At 54.2% G+C, this 18,470-nt stretch overlaps 7 protein-coding genes across 7 annotated transcripts; 4 read left to right on the top strand and 3 right to left on the bottom strand.

Moving 5' to 3' along the window:
- Positions 1 to 19: 19 nt before the first annotated feature.
- Positions 20 to 3,594, bottom strand: BO95DRAFT_439644 (uncharacterized protein). The gene is made up of 3 exons (XM_025585776.1): positions 2,446 to 3,594; positions 1,591 to 2,387; positions 20 to 1,538 (listed from the first exon to the last, which is right to left on the bottom strand). Exons 1-3 carry the CDS (start codon positions 3,134 to 3,136, stop codon positions 411 to 413), a joined length of 2,616 nt encoding a protein of 871 aa, XP_025445892.1. The 5' UTR covers positions 3,137 to 3,594; the 3' UTR covers positions 20 to 410.
- A 443-nt stretch (positions 3,595 to 4,037) lies between these two features.
- trm6 (tRNA 1-methyladenosine methyltransferase subunit GCD10) lies at positions 4,038 to 5,983 on the top strand. Its single transcript, XM_025583389.1, has 2 exons — positions 4,038 to 4,236; positions 4,325 to 5,983. Exons 1-2 carry the CDS (start codon positions 4,151 to 4,153, stop codon positions 5,949 to 5,951), a joined length of 1,713 nt encoding a protein of 570 aa, XP_025445891.1. The 5' UTR covers positions 4,038 to 4,150; the 3' UTR covers positions 5,952 to 5,983.
- A 43-nt stretch (positions 5,984 to 6,026) lies between these two features.
- On the bottom strand, positions 6,027 to 7,340 carry BO95DRAFT_511733 (actin-related protein 2/3 complex subunit 3). The gene is made up of 6 exons (XM_025591458.1): positions 7,297 to 7,340; positions 7,185 to 7,230; positions 6,796 to 7,067; positions 6,593 to 6,705; positions 6,442 to 6,520; positions 6,027 to 6,380 (listed from the first exon to the last, which is right to left on the bottom strand). Exons 1-6 carry the CDS (start codon positions 7,300 to 7,302, stop codon positions 6,333 to 6,335), a joined length of 564 nt encoding a protein of 187 aa, XP_025445890.1. The 5' UTR covers positions 7,303 to 7,340; the 3' UTR covers positions 6,027 to 6,332.
- A 220-nt stretch (positions 7,341 to 7,560) lies between these two features.
- Positions 7,561 to 9,120, top strand: BO95DRAFT_439639 (replication factor C subunit 3). Its single transcript, XM_025585775.1, has 5 exons — positions 7,561 to 7,803; positions 7,862 to 7,949; positions 8,001 to 8,175; positions 8,235 to 8,621; positions 8,679 to 9,120. The coding sequence occupies exons 1-5, from the start codon at positions 7,667 to 7,669 to the stop codon at positions 9,068 to 9,070; spliced, it is 1,179 nt and encodes a 392-aa protein (XP_025445889.1). The 5' UTR covers positions 7,561 to 7,666; the 3' UTR covers positions 9,071 to 9,120.
- Positions 9,121 to 9,632: 512 nt separating this feature from the next.
- BO95DRAFT_439637 (histidine acid phosphatase) lies at positions 9,633 to 11,752 on the top strand. The gene has a single exon (XM_025585774.1). It carries the CDS (start codon positions 10,052 to 10,054, stop codon positions 11,474 to 11,476), a length of 1,425 nt encoding a protein of 474 aa, XP_025445888.1. The 5' UTR covers positions 9,633 to 10,051; the 3' UTR covers positions 11,477 to 11,752.
- A 296-nt stretch (positions 11,753 to 12,048) lies between these two features.
- Positions 12,049 to 14,216, top strand: cwc27 (putative peptidyl-prolyl cis-trans isomerase). The gene has a single exon (XM_025590114.1). It carries the CDS (start codon positions 12,330 to 12,332, stop codon positions 14,121 to 14,123), a length of 1,794 nt encoding a protein of 597 aa, XP_025445887.1. The 5' UTR covers positions 12,049 to 12,329; the 3' UTR covers positions 14,124 to 14,216.
- Positions 14,217 to 14,548: 332 nt separating this feature from the next.
- On the bottom strand, positions 14,549 to 17,914 carry BO95DRAFT_439636 (heat shock factor family protein). Its single transcript, XM_025585773.1, has 2 exons — positions 17,029 to 17,914; positions 14,549 to 16,968 (listed from the first exon to the last, which is right to left on the bottom strand). Exons 1-2 carry the CDS (start codon positions 17,493 to 17,495, stop codon positions 15,042 to 15,044), a joined length of 2,394 nt encoding a protein of 797 aa, XP_025445886.1. The 5' UTR covers positions 17,496 to 17,914; the 3' UTR covers positions 14,549 to 15,041.
- Between the last annotated feature and the right edge of the window lie 556 nt (positions 17,915 to 18,470).

The following is an 18,470-nucleotide window of genomic DNA, read 5'->3' as shown; positions in this document are numbered from 1 at the left end:
GATTCATAGTAGGGATTGACTCCTCTTTCCTAAATACCCTCGCTTCCATGTATCATAAAATCATGTGTTCAGCAGACCTCACGCTATTCGCTATGTACAACTCCAAGCACTGAACAATAAAATAAAAACCCGGGACAACAAGTCGAGCCCTTGGAGGCTATAAAACAACAATCCTCCATATGTAGCCACTGCGATCCACAAAATGCTTATCAAAGTCACATCAAGTCTCATAACACAAAGCCTGCAGTGTGCTAGTCATCTAGCAGAATCACAGCAAAGCGGTATTCATATATTACATAACAACATCAGTCATTGCAGAGGATCTTATCATCGAATCCGAGGTCAAATTCCACTCGCGAGAGCAGATTTCAAAGTCGTCTGGATAGCATTTGTCAATGCGAGGAAGGATCTCACATGACCACGCAATCCTTATTCCGGTCTTTGGGGCGCTCTGCAGACCCTGCTGAGATGGAGTTCCCATAGGATCGTCTTCCGGCCGTGGTTCGTGGGTAAGGCGTTTCCGTAGAGTTAACGGCGCTGCGTTGAGGCGACGGATAGATCGGACTACTGGCGGCCTGCTCGTAAGAAGGTGGAGGGACCTCATCGTCGTGCACAGGACGATGAGTTGTAAAGCGTGTCTGCGAGCGTCGTCCTGAGCCCTGACTTTGTCGCGACGGCTGGTTTCGCGCAGCTGCCGCGTACGTGCCTCCGCTGCCAGTGCTGCTGACGTTAACACCACTGGATGAACGATTGTGAGCATAGGCTGATTCGCGTGATACACCAGTGGAGGCATTGGACATGGAGGCGCGATGGGTCGGATTTCTGTCATTGCTGGCAGTGCTTTCTCGCTGTTCCTCTTCCTGGTACTGCAGGGACAGAGCGTAAGCGTAGTCAGCGTCCGCCTGCTCCTGAGGAGTGAGATTGGCACTTTGCCGTTCCGCAGGCGCTGGTAGAGAGTCTCTTGGATTGCTTGAGGTTCGTGGACCGGAGGGATCAGACGCCCTAGGAGCATCATGGCTGACAGGGCGGAAGTCTCCGGCGTAGTAACTGGTGTTTGATCCATTTACGTCAACAAGGCTCTCCCACACAACTTCCGCATGAGAGGCATAGCCAGCGTCGGTGACTAGTGTGAATAACCGATTGAGCTGTGGGTGTTTGTAGAGCGTTGTGAAATGGTCATTGCGGAAAAGAATGGACAGTGACCCCGGCTGCAACTTTGCCAGCAATTGATCGAGGCCAAAGGGACTCAACTGAGTTGCATTTTTCACATCGGTAAAGCCATGGATGGTGTGTATATCTTGCATAGTTTGTTCCTCCTGAGGCGTAAGCGAGCCTCCTTGGATGACCCGATCTTCGAGCTCCTGCATACGAAAGGGAAGAAGCTGGATATCCTCGTAAAACTGCGCTACCCGGTCCAATGCTGCATGATCTTCCGTAGATGGAGCGGCAACCCAGCCATGAACCAATGGTACGCCGAATGTACTATACAACCGGATAACATCGGTCTGAAGAAAAGTGCCAAGGCTATCTTCGGACTCCTGCGCGCGTTGTGAGAATGGGCTAAATAGGGGAAAGGGACAGCCTTCATACCAATGTGAGTCGTGGATTGACATTCATGCCGGTATGTAGCATAGTCAAAAAGCGACTGAGAGCCTCGATGTCCGGAAGCTCATCGTTCGGGCCCAAGCATGTCGTAAGCTCGTCAAACAATGCTTCTATCAACAACCCTAGAGAGATCTGCTCCCTAGTCTGTAAGGCCCGTACAATGGGTGGCTGGACTTCTTGCCCTGCTGCACGTAGAACAAGGGCGTTCACTAGTGCTAAGAGAGGACATGGACCATTTTTATTCTGTATGAGAACTGGTGAGTCGCAGGGAAAGCCTGTCCTGTTCGTCCAATGAACATGCCGAATAGAATAGGTCTCGGATCTTTGCTCCTGCTGACGCTGCATTTCAGTTTCAGTTAATGGAGCCGTTAGTGGTGACTGAGCATGGGCCTCTGCGGTTGGCTCGGATGTCGTTTTCGGTCGTTCCGGTAAAGGTGGTCCTGAAAGACGCTTTTGTGGCTGAGACATATTGGGAGATGAGTTCATGATTCCATATTCCGTGGGACCTAATCGACTGGATTCTCCAATCTGCGAAGGAGGAGCATCGTTCAAGTCGATAAGAACATGAGATGAGCCCGTAGCATTGGTATCTAAAGATGCCGGGGTACTTATGCTCCTATCTGGCGAAAGTCTGCCTGGCTCATGCAAATGCTGAGCAGGCTCGACTTGCGAATGTGGCGTGGGTTGCGTGGCAGTGTTAGTATGTTCGTCAGCCCACGGGGACGCCTCGTCAGGCTGTTCCAAGAGCGACAAGCGTGCGGTCATCGGGATATAGCCTTCGTCTACGCGAAAACGCCGTTAGAGCTGAAGCCACGGACAGAGCGCTCTAGGTAGACCTACCTTGACCTAAGCGGACACTTGCCCCGTCCTGGGAGATCGATGATGTTTCACCATATGAAGCACGGGACTGGGGATCTTCCCACGGGTTCGCCCCGGAAGGCATTCTTGGCTTGAGGAATGGGTTATTAGACTGCAGCGGCATAGAAGAATGCTGGCCCGAGTGCGGATCCCATTCAGAGCCATTCTCAGCATTTTGATGTTGTGGCTGCTGCCACTCGTTTGTATGGGGCCTTCCATGAGCTCCGGGAGTCAAGACTGTCGGTACACGGGCGACCCTACTATTTCCTGTTGCCTGCGCACCATTCACAGCGGGCGCGGTTGGCGCAGGTTGCGCTAGACCGGAGGACTCATGCGAGCCAAGGTTGAACCTCTCCACGAGCTCGTCCGCCCATGCATTCGTGGCATCACCGGGAGAGGCCCTGGTTGGAGACTTCTGCGCCTGTTCTAGAGGCATCAGGTCAAATGCCGGTGAAGTGTTGAGGTCGGGATAGAAGATGGAGTCGGGGGAAGCGGCCCGCTGAGGTTGGGGGTTGCTTTGAGCCCTTCGAGGGCGGGTAAGACGCTTTGGGGACGACGACGACAATGACTTGGAGGTTGGTGAGGATTTGGACGACAGATTGCGAGGGTCTGCAGAATCGTAGGCTTGGCCGAGACTTTGGAGACGTGGCGGAGCTCGTTTTCGCAGGACCATGAAGGCGGGTTCTTGCCGTCCAGATCTTTGAGGGGGTGGGGGGACCAACCGAGCTCACGGGCGTCAATCGATGAAACGTTGGACAAGCTTGGGGGCCAATAGGATTACAGGCAGAATGAGTATGGGCAGAAGTGAGAGGCCAGTGAACTTTAGTTGAGTTGGTGACAAAGAAACGACAGGTGCAGTCAGACACCTTCGATGCATGAATGAATGGATAGATGGATGATGGAAGGGGAAATGCCGACAGGCGTGTGGTTGGAAGCCACCGGGGGATGTATACGTAACGGGGGGCAGTAGCTCCAAGCCTCGTCACTGGCGTAGTAAACACTTCAGTCGACGACCATAATCCTGCGCATTTGGCCAGGGATATGACAGAGAAGGATGCAATTGAAATGCGTAAACTTGGAAGCAGCAGCTGACAGGGATAGCAACTGAGAATGAGTCGAACGAGGGTCACAGGCACCCGAATTCCCATAGATGAATAGAAGGGTTAACTTACAGTCGACCTCGGATGGCTGTCAATTGGCGGTGGAGATTCCAAGTACTCCAACACATACAGCCAATTACGGCAAGCGTCAGCAATTCAGCAATTCGGCTGCCTGGATCTCCTGTGCTGTCCCGGCAACGTGTATTGTATGGTAAAGTGATAAGTAAACCCTGACACAATCTCCACCTGAAGTACAGCCACTGTACCCACTGCGAAGCCACTTATCACGAGCCACTCGATGACGTCTTGGGCTGCTACGCCGGCAGGCGGAAAAACCACATTTCCCGCCCGCAGCACAGCGCTTACATAACTCCTGCATTATCACAAGCTCGTGGGGGGTCCGTGCGTTATCGCAGAAAAAAAGTGAAATGAACCCCCCAGATCAAGTAGGCTTATCAGCTAACTTAGAAGTTTAGCATTGCGACATAATTTATCTGCTCACTTGCGTGCTCGATGCGGAACGGTTGGATTTAGAATTTGATGAATTGAGAAAGCTTCCTCCCCCCCTCTTCCCTGCGTCGCCCAGCATGCATTCTTACGTGCGACCGAATCAGTTCGTCGCCTTCAAGCTCCCGTCCGATCAGACGAGGATCCAAAAGATTGTCCCTAATACGTATGCGCGCGCGCCTCGCCTCCGACCGAGCAAATGGGCTCAATTCTCCGTTCTTACACTCTTAGCTGACCGAGAGACACCTCTGTAGCCAAGTATTCCTGGGCAAATATGGAACGTTCCCCGCCAACCAAATCATCGGTCGTCCCTTCTACCTCACCTTCGACATTCACGAAACCCCGGGCGAGCCCGATAGCACCCACCTACGCATTGTCTCGGCGGCCGAGCTGCATGCGGAACACCTTATCGCCGAAGGCGAAGGCGACGGCGACGACCAAGAGCCCAGCGATGAGGCATCGACGATGCGCACCAACCGCGACACGATCGACGATCGCTCGACGCAGAAGCTGACCATCGAGGAGATCGAGGCCCTGAAGAAGGAGAGCACGGGGGCCGGCAAGGAGATTATCGCTAAGCTTCTGGAGTCACATTCGGCGATCGATCAGAAGACGGCATTCTCGCTGGCGAAATACAAGCTGCGCAAGGAGCGGAAGTACATGAAGCGGTTCACGATCATCCCCTTGGATGTTAGCTATTTGACGAACTATATGCTGCAGGACAAGGAGGCGGCGAGAACGCTGGAGATGCGCGACGAGGCGCTCGGTCTGCTGGGGTGTTGGGGCAACGTGCACCACGGAGGCAGCACCTCCTTCGACATGGAGACCGTTTTGTCGAATCCGAATGGGCGGTACCTGGTCGTGGATGATACCGGTGGCTTGGTGGTCGCTGCTATGGCGGAGAGGATGGGGATCCTCTACCCGCATGATGGAGACTTCGATAACGAGCAGCAGGACGCGCATCAGAAAGTGCCTGCAACCGCCGGCGCTCAGGCAGAGCACGAGGAGGAGGCACAACCGACCGAGGGTGGTGCCCCGTCACGTCGGAATCGTCGCCCGCAGATGTCTGCGCAAGGCAACACCATCACCTTGCTCCATGCGAACAAGCAACCCAACATCAGTCTCCTGAAATACTTCGGTTACGAGGCCGACGACCCGAGCGACTCTCACCCTCTCTACACGAACTTCAAGTCTGTCTCCTTCATGCAGCTTCTGGACCCCAACGCAGACAGCATCTACGCTCAGGAACCCACGGAGATCCCCGCCGAGGAGCTTTCCACATTCAAGTCGAGCAAGCGCAGTGCTTACCACCGCAAGCGTGGTCGGTGGATGCGGGTACGACGAACCGTCGACGAGGCTCGGGCTGGTGGTTTCGATGGCTTGGTGATCGCAACCCTGATGGACCCGAGCAGCGTGCTGAAGTACACGATCCCACTATTGGCCGGCTCGGCCCCGGTCGCCATATACTCGCCCAACATTGAGCCCCTGACAGAGGTAATGGATTTGTACTCAACCGCAAGAAAGACCGCTTTTATCAACCGAAGGCGCGAGTTGGTGGAGCAGAAGGCCGCATCAGATGATTCGGTCGATGTGAAATCCGAGCTCGAGGAGGAATTCCCTCTCGACCCGACCCTGCTACTGGCACCTACCTTGGAGACGTCGAGAGTTCGGGTGTGGCAGGTCCTGCCAGGGCGCTCACATCCCCTGATGTCCAGTCGGGGTGGTGCGGACGGCTTCATTTTCCACGGAATTAAAGTTGTTCCCACGCAAGAACACATTGAGGCAGCAGGTAACCCCAGCCGCAAGAAGAGAAAGATCGCTCGGTCAGATGAGACCCCGGCAGACAGTGGCGAGGGTGTTGATGTGGAGATGACTGTGTAAACTGTGCTGGATTGCCAATTTTCTTGTCGAACGTGTAACATAGACTCTCTACGAATTACCAAGTCGGAAAGGGTTCAATCCTTATATGGAATCTCATGATGTTAATGTCAACTTCCGAGCAATAACTCGGGAAATCCTGTTACGGATCTGCATGACATAAACCACTTGGTCCCGCCTCCCCTGCTGCAAGCTTAGACCAAGGCCATGGTTAGGCGTTACCTGGTCACCTCGTCACCATAGCGAACCACGTTGATTTTCGCTTTCACAACGCTCATATTCAAATATACATAGAGTAAAGTGACAATACCTCGGCCGCCGTCCTTATGGGTTCGTCACACGCTGACTGGATGGGCGCAAAATCAAAGCAATAAAACGTCTATCTTAGAAGCTCTTTCCCATGAACTTTCTCTTGGTGAAGCTGAGCCACCACTATAGATGACTATATCAGCCAGTGTCCTCCTCCCCCACTAGCAGGGTTCAGGAAACATACCTTCGAGGGACCGACACCGCCGGGGTATAATCTAGCGTGCAGGCGGATAGCGATCTCCTGTCGCACCTGAGACAGATAACTAGCAGACCAACGACATCAGCAAAATCCAAGCCAGAAACTAACGCCTTGGAGTGATAAGAGAGAGACATACGATCTGAGCGTTTCGGCATCCTGACGGTCGCGAGGGGGCTCGAAAGCCTGGTTCAGAGGGAAGGCCACGTCACCGGGGATAGCAAAGTGATCGAGCGCAACATTGATCAGAGCCTAGAATGTGCCACTTGCCGTCAGCAAGTCTTTCTCCCTCTAGCCATACAACAAAGAGCAATATGGAGAAAATGGAAAAAGCTCCCTGACCTTCTCCGCATCGCGAGCAGCCATCGTCGGCTTCACCTTGCCCAAGCACTCGGTGATGAACAACGTTCCATAGATGAGCATACGGTCGGCGGGGCCGTTGATCTCGAAGTTGCGGAACAGAACATTGGCCCGGAAGAGCGACAGGATCTCGTCGACACAGTCGTAGGACTCGCTGTCGGCGGGCACTTCGGTATCGGCGTTAGGCGGGAGCGGAGGGAGGGTGTATGCGGGGCCGCGAGTGCGGGTGCGGAGGGGGAGGACGGGGAAATTGCCTGTAGATCAGAAGGTGAAGTCGATGGGAGTTAGTTTATGTTGGTTGGCTTTGCTGCTGCTTTCTTTGGGGGTTTCCGTGAAATGCGCAGGGGAGAGGGGAGCGCATTCCGCCATACCTATTACGGGGACATCCCGGTCCTCGAGGAAGATGGAGTGGTAGGCCTAGACCAGTGTCAGGGGGGGAAGTGGAATGAAAATGATCATCAGCACGAGTCTCGCAAAGCTTACAGGCATGATGTGATAGTAGCGAAAGAGCAATGGGTCCCCTTAGAGCCTGTCTAATGAGGGCTGGCTGTTGATGGATCAGGAGAATAGGCAGTGGGGGGGTGAGTGAGGGGAGGCGGGAGAAGTGCTGATAGAAGGCGGTGCTGCCAGACCGGCGGGCGGGAGGGAGGTTTCTCATCGCATGTCATCACCCGCTGGCCGCCCTCAGGAGCTCCTCCTCCGCCTTGGGATTTTCCGGCCCCGAACCTCTTTACGCGCTGCGGGATTTCGACGCGTCTGGCCTTTCCCTTGTGTTTTGCTTCGGGCTTTACTCTGAATTTCCATTTCAATTCTAGCAATCATCACTCAGCAACTCTCAATCCCGATATTCGCAATGTCCGATTACGAGGATGATATGGACGTGGACGCTCCGTCCAAGAACGCGATCCAGTTCAGCTCCGATAACACCAATTCTAAATCCAAAAGACCCGCGGCAGATCTACCAATTGAGGCTCAAGACAACCTTCCCTGGTCCGTCGACCATGTTTCCGGTCTACTATAGTGCTTCTGCTCACTAATTTGCTCCCAGGGTCGAAAAATACCGACCGAATACCCTCGACGATGTCTCTGGACACCAGGATATTCTAGCCACGATCAACAAATTCGTCGAAGCCAATGTATGCAATAATAATTCCGCACATCTTCACCAGACACTCACCAAGCTTTAGCGTCTCCCCCATCTCCTTCTCTATGGCCCTCCTGGCACGGGCAAAACATCCACTATCCTCGCGCTGGCCAGACGGATATATGGCAGCAAGAACATGCGACAGATGGTCTTAGAGCTGAATGCCAGTGATGACCGTGGTATTGATGTGGTCCGTGAGCAGATCAAGACATTTGCCAGTATGTCCACCCACCAACCACTACAGCATGGCGCTCCCAACTTACCCTACGTTTGTTAGGCACCAAGCAGATTTTCTCCATGGCACCCGCAGCTGCCTCCGGAGGCTCCTCGCTCGCCTCTTTCAAACTCATTATTCTCGATGAAGCCGATGCCATGACGGCAACCGCACAGATGGCACTTCGCCGTATTATGGAGCGGTACACCGCCAACACGCGATTCTGCATCATTGCCAACTATACGCACAAACTTTCCCCGGCTCTTCTTTCACGTTGTACCCGATTCCGATTCAGTCCATTAAAAGAGCGAGACATCCGAGTCTTGGTGGATCAGGTGATTGAGAAGGAGCAGATCAAGATTCAGCCCGAAGCGGTAGACAGCCTGGTCACGCTGAGCAAGGGTGACATGCGACGTGCCTTGAATGTCCTTCAAGCTTGCCATGCGAGCAGTACGTCTAGGCACCGATGACAGTCCCGGGGATTTTCCTTCGTACTGACCTTGTTAGGTATACCCCTTCCCATGAAGGACGCCCCTCAGGACCAGCCCCGTCCGGAGCCAGAGACGATTACGAATGAAACGATTTACGACTGCATTGCCGCGCCCCATCCCGCTGATATCGAAGAGATCATGCGAACACTTCTTAACACGAGTGATATTACCTCATGTCTCAACACGATCAATACGATTAAGACCAATAAGGGTTTGGCTCTGGCGGATATCTTGTCTGCGTTGGGCGACCAGCTGCAACGGGTAGAAGTCCCCGCACAAACCAGGATTACCTGGCTGGAAGGGCTGGCGGAGATAGAATGGAGGCTAGCGGGAGGAGGTTCTGAGACAATGCAGACAGGCGGACTGGTGGGTGTTGTACGAAATGGCTGTGAGCTGATGGACCGGTAGTCAGTCGTCCAGCACCACCATAAGAAGAATCCACGATGATCAAATCATTCTATACCACATAAGTCAATTGATCAGAAGAATTCTACAGGACTGTTGCTTTAATATGAGAATTACCTAACGGGCCAATAGCGCCTTGCTGACGATAAGGCGATTGACAAAATAGGTTAATGAGCGGAGTGGGGGGGGAGACTCGCCATTGAGAGGAAACTTGCACTGCAGGGCTGGCCGCTTTTAATCCTTTCAGGGTCTGACTCAGGGTTGGGACCCCGCAGCTGGGGTAATCTACCCAGTAGGTACTAGGTACCTATCTTGCGCGCACATTCAACGGTACTCAGACTGAGAATAACGAAGAGAGGAAGAAACAAAAAGAAAGAAAGAAAGAAAGAAAGAAAGAAAGAAAGAAAGGCAATTGTGTCAGTCAATGTCGATAAGAAAACACGGGATGGAAGCCAAGCCCGCAAGCGGGGAACAGGCAGGCCAGTGGATGATTTCAACATTGGCATCAGATAAGCTCTGCTGGAATGGTTCAATGGCTTCTCTTTCACATTTCCGCGGAACAATACGAGCATTAATATCTGCAGGATGGCAGTTCCGGGGAGTCGTTTCTCCTATCGACTGCAATTTGCAATTGCAGTTGCACCCTAAGACAGGAAAGCAAATTGGCCAATCAATCCCGAGTTACCTGCCAAGTAGTACCTAGTCAGTCATGCCGTCTAGGACCCTTTCGATCTGTAGGGTTTGGCTCCTGTTCCTTGGGGATTTTTTTCCTCCTGCGGACCCCGCCGTGGTCGAGGCGAATCAATCTCATGATAAAGTCCTGCTCCGCGGCAGACGCCGGGCTGGCTGGCCCGTCAGCCGTGGTTCTTTTCTTTTATAGACTGGTCTGGCTGCTACCTTCCCCTCATCCTACTCTCCTCCTCTACTCCTCCTCTCCCATTCACCTTCACAGAGTAAGAGACCTCGTGGCAGTCAAGTTTCATCATGCGGTCCTCTACCCAGCAGTCCAGTTTCATGCTTGCCTTGCTGGCCATGCCGTTGGCCCTGCCAGTATCTGCAGAGAGAATCCTCGGGGCTTATATCTTCGCTCGCCATGGAGATCGTACCGCTAAGGTGTTGAAGAACACGCAGCTGACCGATCTGGGCTACAGCGAAGTCTATCAGACAGGCAGCTACTGGCGCAGCCGGTACCTTGACTCGAACTCGTCTCTTCAGATCCAAGGGATCAACGAGAATATCGTCAAGTTGAGCCAGATCAGTGTCTCGTCACCCTCCGACGATGTGCTTCAGAACTCGGCCACGGGCTTCCTCCAGGGTGTCTACCCCCCTGTCGGCTCGTCGGCGAACCAGACCCTGGCTAATGGCAGCACTGTCGACTCTCCGCTGAACGGATATCAGCTGATTCCCATCTCTCTCACCGAGACTAATTCGAACAGTGAGGATACGGCCTGGCTGCAGAGCTCAACTGAGTGCCAGAACGCCGAGATCAGCAGCAACAACTACTATTCCTCGGCACTTTACAATTCGCTACACTCTTCCACCCAGGACTTCTACCAGTCCCTGTCCTCTTTGCTGAATGAAACCTTCTCCGACTCCCAGATGAGCTTCAAGAACGCTTACACGATCTTCGACTACCTTAACGTTGGGTACATCCACAACACCACCAATGTCCCCACTGAGGAACAACTCCATCAGGCCCTTCTCCTTGCCAACATCGAGCAGTACAACTTGGCCTACAACTCCTCGGACACCATCCGCGCCATCGCAGGTGCAATCCTAGCCGGAGACGTGCTCACCGGTCTGAACGACACCATCTCCTCCAAGGGCAAATCCAAGCTGAACATCCAGTTCGGCTCCTACGGTACTTTCATGTCCTACTTTGGCCTTGCGCAGTTGCCCGCTGCGGACGTTGACTTCATGGGTATCCCTGACTACGCCTCCAGCATGGCATGGGAGCTGGTGACCAACTCGACGGACTCGTTCCCTTCGACCTCCGACATCAGCGTGCGCTTCGTGTTCCACAATGGAACCCTCTCATCCGGCTCGCCTACCGAGTACCCGCTCTATGGCAAGTCCAGCCCTATCATCTCCTGGTCGGAGTTCTCCGAGCTCTCGAGCAAGATCGCCGTCACCTCGACCAAGCAGTGGTGCAGTGTTTGCGGCAACACCGATGGAGATTGTGCGGCCTACTCGACTAGCTCGAACACCACCACCACCACTACTACTTCGTCGAAGTCGGAGAGCGACGGTGGGGTCTCGAGGCCCGTGGCGGGCGTCATTGGTGCGATGGTGACTCTAGCGGTGATCCTTGGTCTGGAAGCACTGTTGCTCCTGGCTGGTGGATTCCGCATCACCACGAAGCGCGCTCCTGTCGATGCTGCAGCTGCCGCCGCTGATGCTGAGAAATAAGCCCATTTGTGGATCTAAATATCTAGATGCAGGATTTGCATTCTAATGAGGGACGATTTATGGCATGACAGTCGAATGGGTGATCTTCATGCAGCAATAATAGCATCCGCAGACAATGAACAAGATTATGCAATATTGAAAGCCTATTTTCTACCTCAGGAAAACTTCCTCATTCATACCTTGAATACATGCACATGAGGCATAGAAATCCCAATCCCATGTAGACCCTAGTCAGAAACTTCCGCAGCTCTGTCGAAAGTTGTCATAGTCGGCTTTTGGTTGAATTAGCAATCCTCAATCTGAAGCATGAAAATTGAGATTAAAATGAGCCATGACCACTGAGCCTTTGTAGTAACTATAGCAAAGTCAATTGATTTAAGTACTGAAGCACTAAAGAGGGGATTTATGAAGAGAAAGTTGGAGACAGTGGCAGTGGTTAGGGCGGAGTATAACTACTGCAATGGGAGGGAGCGTGACGTGACGTGACGTGACGTGACGTGACGCAGCCGAAAGTTTCCCGGGAAAGCTTCAGCTTCCGCTTCATCTTGACCTCCAATTCCTATCCCAGTCAACCTCTCCCTCCGCGGCTCAACCCACTTCCCACCTCACCGCGGGGTGCAGCAAGCCCACTCACAAACAACATCCTCACTTTCCTCACACACCTACGCTATTCAATCACCACCTACGCTATTCAATCACCACCTCATACACGCAACTCGACCCGACCGCACCATCACCATTCCCATCTACGCCGGAAATCAATCAACCCTCTCTTCAAGCCCAGTCGCGCACCACCCACACCCACTCCTACTCACTCCTACTCACTTCTACTCACCCCCACCCCGCCACCAAAATGTCAACACACTACAACACCGAACCCCCCGCCACCGCCACAGCAACCCTGCACACAACCCTCGGCCCAATCCACCTCTCCCTCTTCGGCACGCAAACGCCCCTCACCACACGGAACTTCCTCCAACACGTCGCCGACAACTACTACATGGGCACGATCTTCCACCGGATCGTGCCCGGGTTCGTTATCCAGGGCGGGGACCCCACGGGCACCGGCGCAGGCGGGACGTCCATCTACGAGGAGCCCGAATTCGAGACGGACCCGGACGCGCGCGACCCCACCGAGAAGATCGTGCTGCGCGATGAGCTGCACAGCCGGCTGCGGTTCAACCGGCGCGGGCTGGTGGGGATGGCCAAGAGCGAGGACGGGACGTACGGGAGCCAGTTCTTCATTACCTTGGCGAACACGGAGCGGGAGTTGAACGGGCAGTGTACGCTGTTTGGGCGCGTGGAGGGGGAAAGTATTTTCACCGTGCTCAAAATTGCGGAGGCGGAGGTGGTGGCCGGCACGGAGAGGCCCGTGTATCCGGTCAAGGTGACGGGGTGTGAGGTCGGGGAGCTGGGGAAGTTTGCGGGGAAGGTGGTTTTGGGGCGGAGGGTTGCTGCTGCGCCGTCAGCAGCAGTGGCAGGAGGGGTGGAGAAGGATAAGGGGAAGGGCGCTACGAAGAAGAAAAATAAGAAGCCGAAGAAGACGCTGTTGAGTTTCGCTGGAGGGGATGGGGATGATGACGAGGAGGAGGAGAAGGAGGAGGGAATTCCCGTGCGAGCGGCGAAACCGAAGTACAATGCTGCGCTGGTCACCGATGCAGGAGCAGGAGCAGCACCCTCGTCTACGAAGAAACCACAACCAGAAGAGGAATCACCACCCCTCCGCAACACACGACCTCCTCCACCATCGAGCATACCATCACAACCGCAAACCACGCGCAAACCCAGCACCCCCGACCCGTCCACCCAACTCCCCCTCCCAGACCCCGAATCTCCTTCCTCCTCCCCCGAACCCAACCCAGCACCACCAGCACCACCGCCCAAACAAACCAAACTCGACCGCACGAATGCCGAAATCGAAGCCGTCATGGCCTCAATGCGCCGCAGCACCACCGCCACGATCCACGACCCTTCCACACACAAGAAATCCGCCCTGGAAGCCATGATCCCCTCCACCGCCATCCGGGGCCGCCGGCGCCCCGCCCCGAGCAGCAGCAGCACTGCCCCCGGAGCCAGCGGCGGCAGCACCAACGGAATAACAGGCTTCTCGAGCAGCAACTCCGCCGACGCGCAAGCGCTAAAGATGTTCAACGCCTTCAAGGCCAAGCTCGAGAACGCCGCCTCCACCACCGCCCACAAACACACACAAAGCAGCAACCCCAGACCCCAAACCACCACCACAGCAACAGCTGAAGAAGAAGAGGAGGAAGCCCAATTATGCGACCTGCACTTCATCGCAAACTGCCAATCATGCCAATCGTGGAACGAGACCGCCGATCACGAGAACGATGCCGATGCAGCCGCCGGCGACACCGAGAATGATGGCGGGTGGCTGACGCACCAGCTGCGGTTCGGGAAGGACACGCTGGGCAAGGATCTGAATTGGAAGAAGGAGCACCCGGAGGACGTGGATTCGTTGATGGTGATCGACCCCCGCGAGAAGGAGAGGGAGATTGTGGCGTCGGGGTCGGGGTCGGGGTCTTCCGGGAAACGAAGAGGAGGGTTGGAGCGGGATCGGGAGCGGGAGCGGAAGCGTGGCCGCGTGGGCGATTTGGAGTGGGAGAGGGAGAGGGAGCGGAGGCGCTAACCCTACCTTGGGTTATCTTGGTTGTATGTACAGCACCGGATGTATGTAGGTTGGTGGTGGGTTGATTGAGTGCTGGACCTGTACGGATATTTGGTTATTCCTTCCTATCTGTATGTTTGGCATGAATCCTAGTAGGGAATCTATAATATATGGATCTACTATCTTGGGTTTCTCAAGGCAAGGGTAAACTAGATATCAGGTGGTTGCTAATGCAGGTCATGGCCATGGATTCACAGATGCTCTGGACCATGAACAATGACATGTGTCTTCACGCCACAATCAGCGGCATTGGTCCTCTAAAGTAGTCATTTACGATTTGTTCTGGTCGGCTTAACAGAAGTGCACATGATACTGAGCAACCAGACCACACACGCACCGCTATGACAAGAAATCGTTACTGTATTATGGCTCGGAAAGGAAATCTACCGATGCTGCCTGTACTCACTGCATGAGAACATTGATCGCCAGACCTCAACAGCAGACCGAACTAGCTAACATTTTCCTTTTTCCAAATATAAACAGGCTGATCTGTTCCAGGCCATATCCCTCCTGCTTGGGTCTTTTTGTTGGTGGGGGTCATCACAACATAATAGATAAAAATAGATTCTAGTTTAAGGAGTTGAAGGGCACTGAGGTAGGGTGGGGGAAGGGGAAAGGGGGAGGGGAGGGGTAAGGAAGGGGAGTTAAAGGCAGTCGGCCTTGTACCTGATACACATCGGTTGACGAAGAGAGTAAAAAATAGGAAAAGCAAAGAAAGTAAAATGCATTTTCCTCATAGACTTCGCGACTCATTTTTGTGGCGACTCCCCACGTATACGTGCACTTGCAGCCCTCGTCTATCTCGCTCCTCGTCCTTGTTTGGCAATCAAGCGTTGTCGGTGCCCAACTCCGTTAGTAGGATATCATGAAAGTCGGAAATCAAGCCTTCTTGCGCCGTTTCACGCCGCTACCGAGACCCTTACCTCCCAGAGCATCGTTGCCCGTGTCTAGCCCACCGTACTGTATGCTATCATCCACAGTGTTAGCAGGGCTGGTGGCATCGCTATCGGGCAAAGACTCAACTCTGCTAGAGTCTTTGCCGTTAGGAAGCTGCCCATCCGCCCCGATGCCGGCGTGAATGTCATTTGCGCCGTACCCGCTCCCATCGAATCCATGGTAGAATCCCGGATTGTGTGGTGCGGGGTTGGCTCCGCCGAAGAGATCATTGTCAGCGGGGAGATTGTCGAAGTCGAACAATTCGTTCGCATCCTTGATCCCACCATCGGGACCGGCGGTAACCACCGGGTCGGCCGCGGTTGTGGCTGGCACCGACCCGGCCGGATCGCCATAACCTAAGCTAGCTTTATTATGTTCCAGATCTCCAATATCCGTGAAGTAGTCGTTATTGAAGATAGTATCAAGGTCAAGTGGGGGAGGGGGCGCACTGCCATCTATGCTGATTCCGGGTATGGTGCCCGTCGGGCTGAGGGGTTGTAAGAGGTTGGTCAGGTTCTGCACAGAGCGATCTTGCTCGGCCTGCATCTTGACCAGGTTGTCGATCTCCGCCCGTGTGTTGGCCAGCCGACCGGAGTAGTTGTGCGGCATTGGCGGAGGCGTCGGTGTGACCAAGGCGTTATTTGGAGACGACGCACCATTGACTCCACCGGAGCCTGTTTCATGGGCCATGAGGCGAAGCATATCGGCGCGTTGGCTGGGAGTAAGTGGCGAGTTACCGCCCGAAGTCTCAAGCGATGACAGGACATTCGGGAAGTCGGCGAAACTCGTCGGCATACCGTTTCGGGCGTTGGAATTCTGAATGACTGACATTATGTCCCGCTGGGGTACATGAGATCCTGGAGGCGGTTGCGCCTCCTTTTGCCGAGGACTGTTGTCGTATACCTCCTCGACATGTCCCGGATGAGATACGCTGGCTTGCCGACCATGACCGCGCGAGTGTGAGCGGTCATAGGTAGTGGAAGCTGGAGACAAGGTCGTTGCACGGCCCTGACGGTCTTGCCCCGGAGGAGCCTTGAGCAGGAGCTGCTGTTTTTTCAGCGACCGCGGTCCTGTTGGGCTGGTCAGGTCGGTAGGCCCTAGCGACCCGAGCGAGTAATCGTCCATGTCAACGATATTGCCTTGCTCCTGTGAGATGGCCCCAGCAAACGAATTCGCTAGGTTTTGCGGCCCTTCTTGTCCTTGCAGACTGCGATTGTAGACTGTCGCCAAGAACGTAAGAATCGCGTTGATGGAGTTCTCGTGCCTGGTGTGCTGCTCTTGAAAGTTTGCTGCCTGCGCATACAATTGCTCGTGTTCCCTCCGTAGTTTGGTGATGGTGTTGGAGATGATTTGCTGTTGTTGGCGAATCGCTTGCAACTCTCTATACACGCCCGCGAGTTGATCCTTCGGCATGAGGCTCCCCGTAATCAAAGACAGCTGGCGGTTGCGCGATCGATCATCTCGTGCAGGTCCCAAGGCATCGTCAACGTACTCGTCATTATCATTTTCCTCAATCTCTTCCGTCTTCACCCGCACATTGCCCTTACCCGCCTTGCTGCCCTGCCCAGCTGCGTTTTTAGGTTTCTGTATCAACCACAACAAGTCCGGGTGACCGCGCTTGAAGTATGGATTCGCATATTCGCTGGGGCTCTTATTCTTCCGTTCGCTGGCGCGCATGGAATTGTCAGAGAGTCCCACCTTCTTGTGGAAGCCGTACATATTCAACTGGCGAACAAAAGAAGCGTAGTTGTTGTGCTTGAATAGCTCCGGAATCAAAGTCTTCGCGAATTCATCTTCGTCCATCACGATGAAAGAATTGCCGTCATCCGACCACCGAATTAGATCGGTGTTTTTGGACTCATCCAGAAAACTGCAGCCATGGTTAGTTACCTATTTCCGTAAGTCAAGTTGCTTTTCCGGAGGAGCGTACCTGCTCAGTTTCTGAACGAAAGGAGGGATCTGTTTTCGCTTGGCCTGAACTTCTCTCTTCGCGACCATCGCGCGCTCGTACAACTCACTGAGGCTCTCCCCCCATCCACCGGACTCGCCAGACCCACTGCCAGGGTCTGAGAAAGAGGCCGACGTCTGGTCATACCCGCGACTGCGGTTGACCAATTGAGTGGGGGTCTGGCGCCGAGCAAGCTGGCCTGAAGCTGTCACTGTGGAGGCCGGGACATCTGAGTTCGAGGTGTAGGCCGCCGGGTTGTAAGAACTCGCATCAGGGTAGGACGGGCTGGAGACGTTGGAGGACGGATTCTGGCCCCATTGTAGGAACTGGTCGTTCGACAGCTGGTTGCCGGGATTTTGAGGATAATTCGTGAGCGGGCCAAGTTGCGGGTGCACGATGGGGGATGTGCCAGGAGCTGGTCGTTTGCGGGTGATTCCTTGAGGGCTCATCACAGGCGACTGAACGACCTACAGACGGTCGGTCGGGCGGGCAAGCGGGTATTGTGGAGAGAGGAGTTTTTTTTGGTCGATTCGCGTGTTCCGTCCGTCGTGCTCAGGGATGGGGCAGGATAAAAAGTCCGAGAAACAAGCGATCAGCGAGGGAGGAACGACTCGCTGCTCGGGATCTGCTGGGTGTGGGCGAATGGCGGGGGATAAGCGGGCGGGTGTTCAGCTGGCACGGCTGGATGATTTCGGAAATCGCAAAACCAAGGACAGTCATAAACGTCGTGGGAGGGGCGAAGGTATATAATCCCAGAGCTATATCACTCAAAGGATATGATAAACAAGGAACAGAGCAAGGAGGAGGAGGAGTAGTGGACAAGGGTGGATGGAGAACGCAAGTGTCAATGGCGGAGACGCGACGGGCGCCGCCGCAGACGCTAGATGGAGTAGTTGCAAGAAATGAACGCGAAAGGCGGGAGTCAGGCAATAGGCGGGCGGGTATGGAATAATGAGAACAATCGTTTGCTATTGTATACTAGGATCGTCGTTTGGTTTGCAGTGTCTCGCACAGATGCAGAGAAGTGAAAGTTGTAGGGAACGATGGCAGTGCGATTGTGACAGCCTTGATAGGACTCGACCAGTTGGGTTGCAGAGGGGGAAGACACGGCGGGCGGGCGCAGGGAAAGCCAAAAGCACCAGCGCAGGGCAATAAAGTAGTAGTATACCGGTAGAGTAGGTAGGTATTCAGTTAAGAAAAAAAAAAAAAAAGAAAAGGACTGCGCTGAAAATGTCGGCTCACGACCCTCTCCTAGTTTCAAGGCTCCGCAGCAACAACAAGCTGATCCTAATGGGTCCTAATGGCGCGGTCTTGGTGGAGGTGGATTTAGAGAACAAAAAACGGTGTTTCCAGTCTTGCAAAACTCCTCCTATCGAGAAGCTTGGCGGGCGGTGATGAGGTCAATTGCTTTAACTGTGCCGACT

Source organism: Aspergillus brunneoviolaceus (assembly GCF_003184695.1).
Source record: "Aspergillus brunneoviolaceus CBS 621.78 unplaced genomic scaffold BO95scaffold_10, whole genome shotgun sequence".
In the NCBI taxonomy this organism is placed as follows: Eukaryota; Fungi; Ascomycota; class Eurotiomycetes; order Eurotiales; family Aspergillaceae; genus Aspergillus; species Aspergillus brunneoviolaceus.
The sequence above is the reverse complement of the archived record's forward strand: the minus strand, read 5'-3'. Positions and strand labels throughout refer to the sequence as shown.

What these genes read in the sequence shown, in the direction of transcription:
- BO95DRAFT_439644 (XM_025585776.1), bottom strand. Translation starts at nt 3,136, where the DNA reads ATGGTCCTGCGAAAACGAGCTCCGCCACGTCTCCAAAGTCTCGGCCAA. An exon ending in AAGTGTCCGCTTAGGTCAAG is followed by an intron (nt 2,388 to 2,445) that starts GTAGGTCTACCT and finishes GTTTTCGCGTAG; the next exon opens with ACGAAGGCTATATCCCGATG. An exon ending in TCAATCCACGACTCACATTG is followed by an intron (nt 1,539 to 1,590) that starts GTATGAAGGCTG and finishes CAACGCGCGCAG; the next exon opens with GAGTCCGAAGATAGCCTTGG.
- trm6 (XM_025583389.1), top strand. Translation starts at nt 4,151, where the DNA reads ATGCATTCTTACGTGCGACCGAATCAGTTCGTCGCCTTCAAGCTCCCG. An exon ending in CAAAAGATTGTCCCTAATAC is followed by an intron (nt 4,237 to 4,324) that starts GTATGCGCGCGC and finishes ACACCTCTGTAG; the next exon opens with CCAAGTATTCCTGGGCAAAT.
- BO95DRAFT_511733 (XM_025591458.1), bottom strand. An exon ending in CCGGGATGTCCCCGTAATAG is followed by an intron (nt 7,068 to 7,184) that starts GTATGGCGGAAT and finishes TCTGATCTACAG; the next exon opens with GCAATTTCCCCGTCCTCCCC. An exon ending in GCGGTGTCGGTCCCTCGAAG is followed by an intron (nt 6,381 to 6,441) that starts GTATGTTTCCTG and finishes AGTCATCTATAG; the next exon opens with TGGTGGCTCAGCTTCACCAA.
- BO95DRAFT_439639 (XM_025585775.1), top strand. Translation starts at nt 7,667, where the DNA reads ATGTCCGATTACGAGGATGATATGGACGTGGACGCTCCGTCCAAGAAC. An exon ending in ACAAATTCGTCGAAGCCAAT is followed by an intron (nt 7,950 to 8,000) that starts GTATGCAATAAT and finishes ACCAAGCTTTAG; the next exon opens with CGTCTCCCCCATCTCCTTCT. An exon ending in GCAGATCAAGACATTTGCCA is followed by an intron (nt 8,176 to 8,234) that starts GTATGTCCACCC and finishes TACGTTTGTTAG; the next exon opens with GCACCAAGCAGATTTTCTCC.
- BO95DRAFT_439637 (XM_025585774.1), top strand. Translation starts at nt 10,052, where the DNA reads ATGCGGTCCTCTACCCAGCAGTCCAGTTTCATGCTTGCCTTGCTGGCC.
- cwc27 (XM_025590114.1), top strand. Translation starts at nt 12,330, where the DNA reads ATGTCAACACACTACAACACCGAACCCCCCGCCACCGCCACAGCAACC.
- BO95DRAFT_439636 (XM_025585773.1), bottom strand. Translation starts at nt 17,495, where the DNA reads ATGAGCCCTCAAGGAATCACCCGCAAACGACCAGCTCCTGGCACATCC. An exon ending in TTCGTTCAGAAACTGAGCAG is followed by an intron (nt 16,969 to 17,028) that starts GTACGCTCCTCC and finishes CCATGGCTGCAG; the next exon opens with TTTTCTGGATGAGTCCAAAA.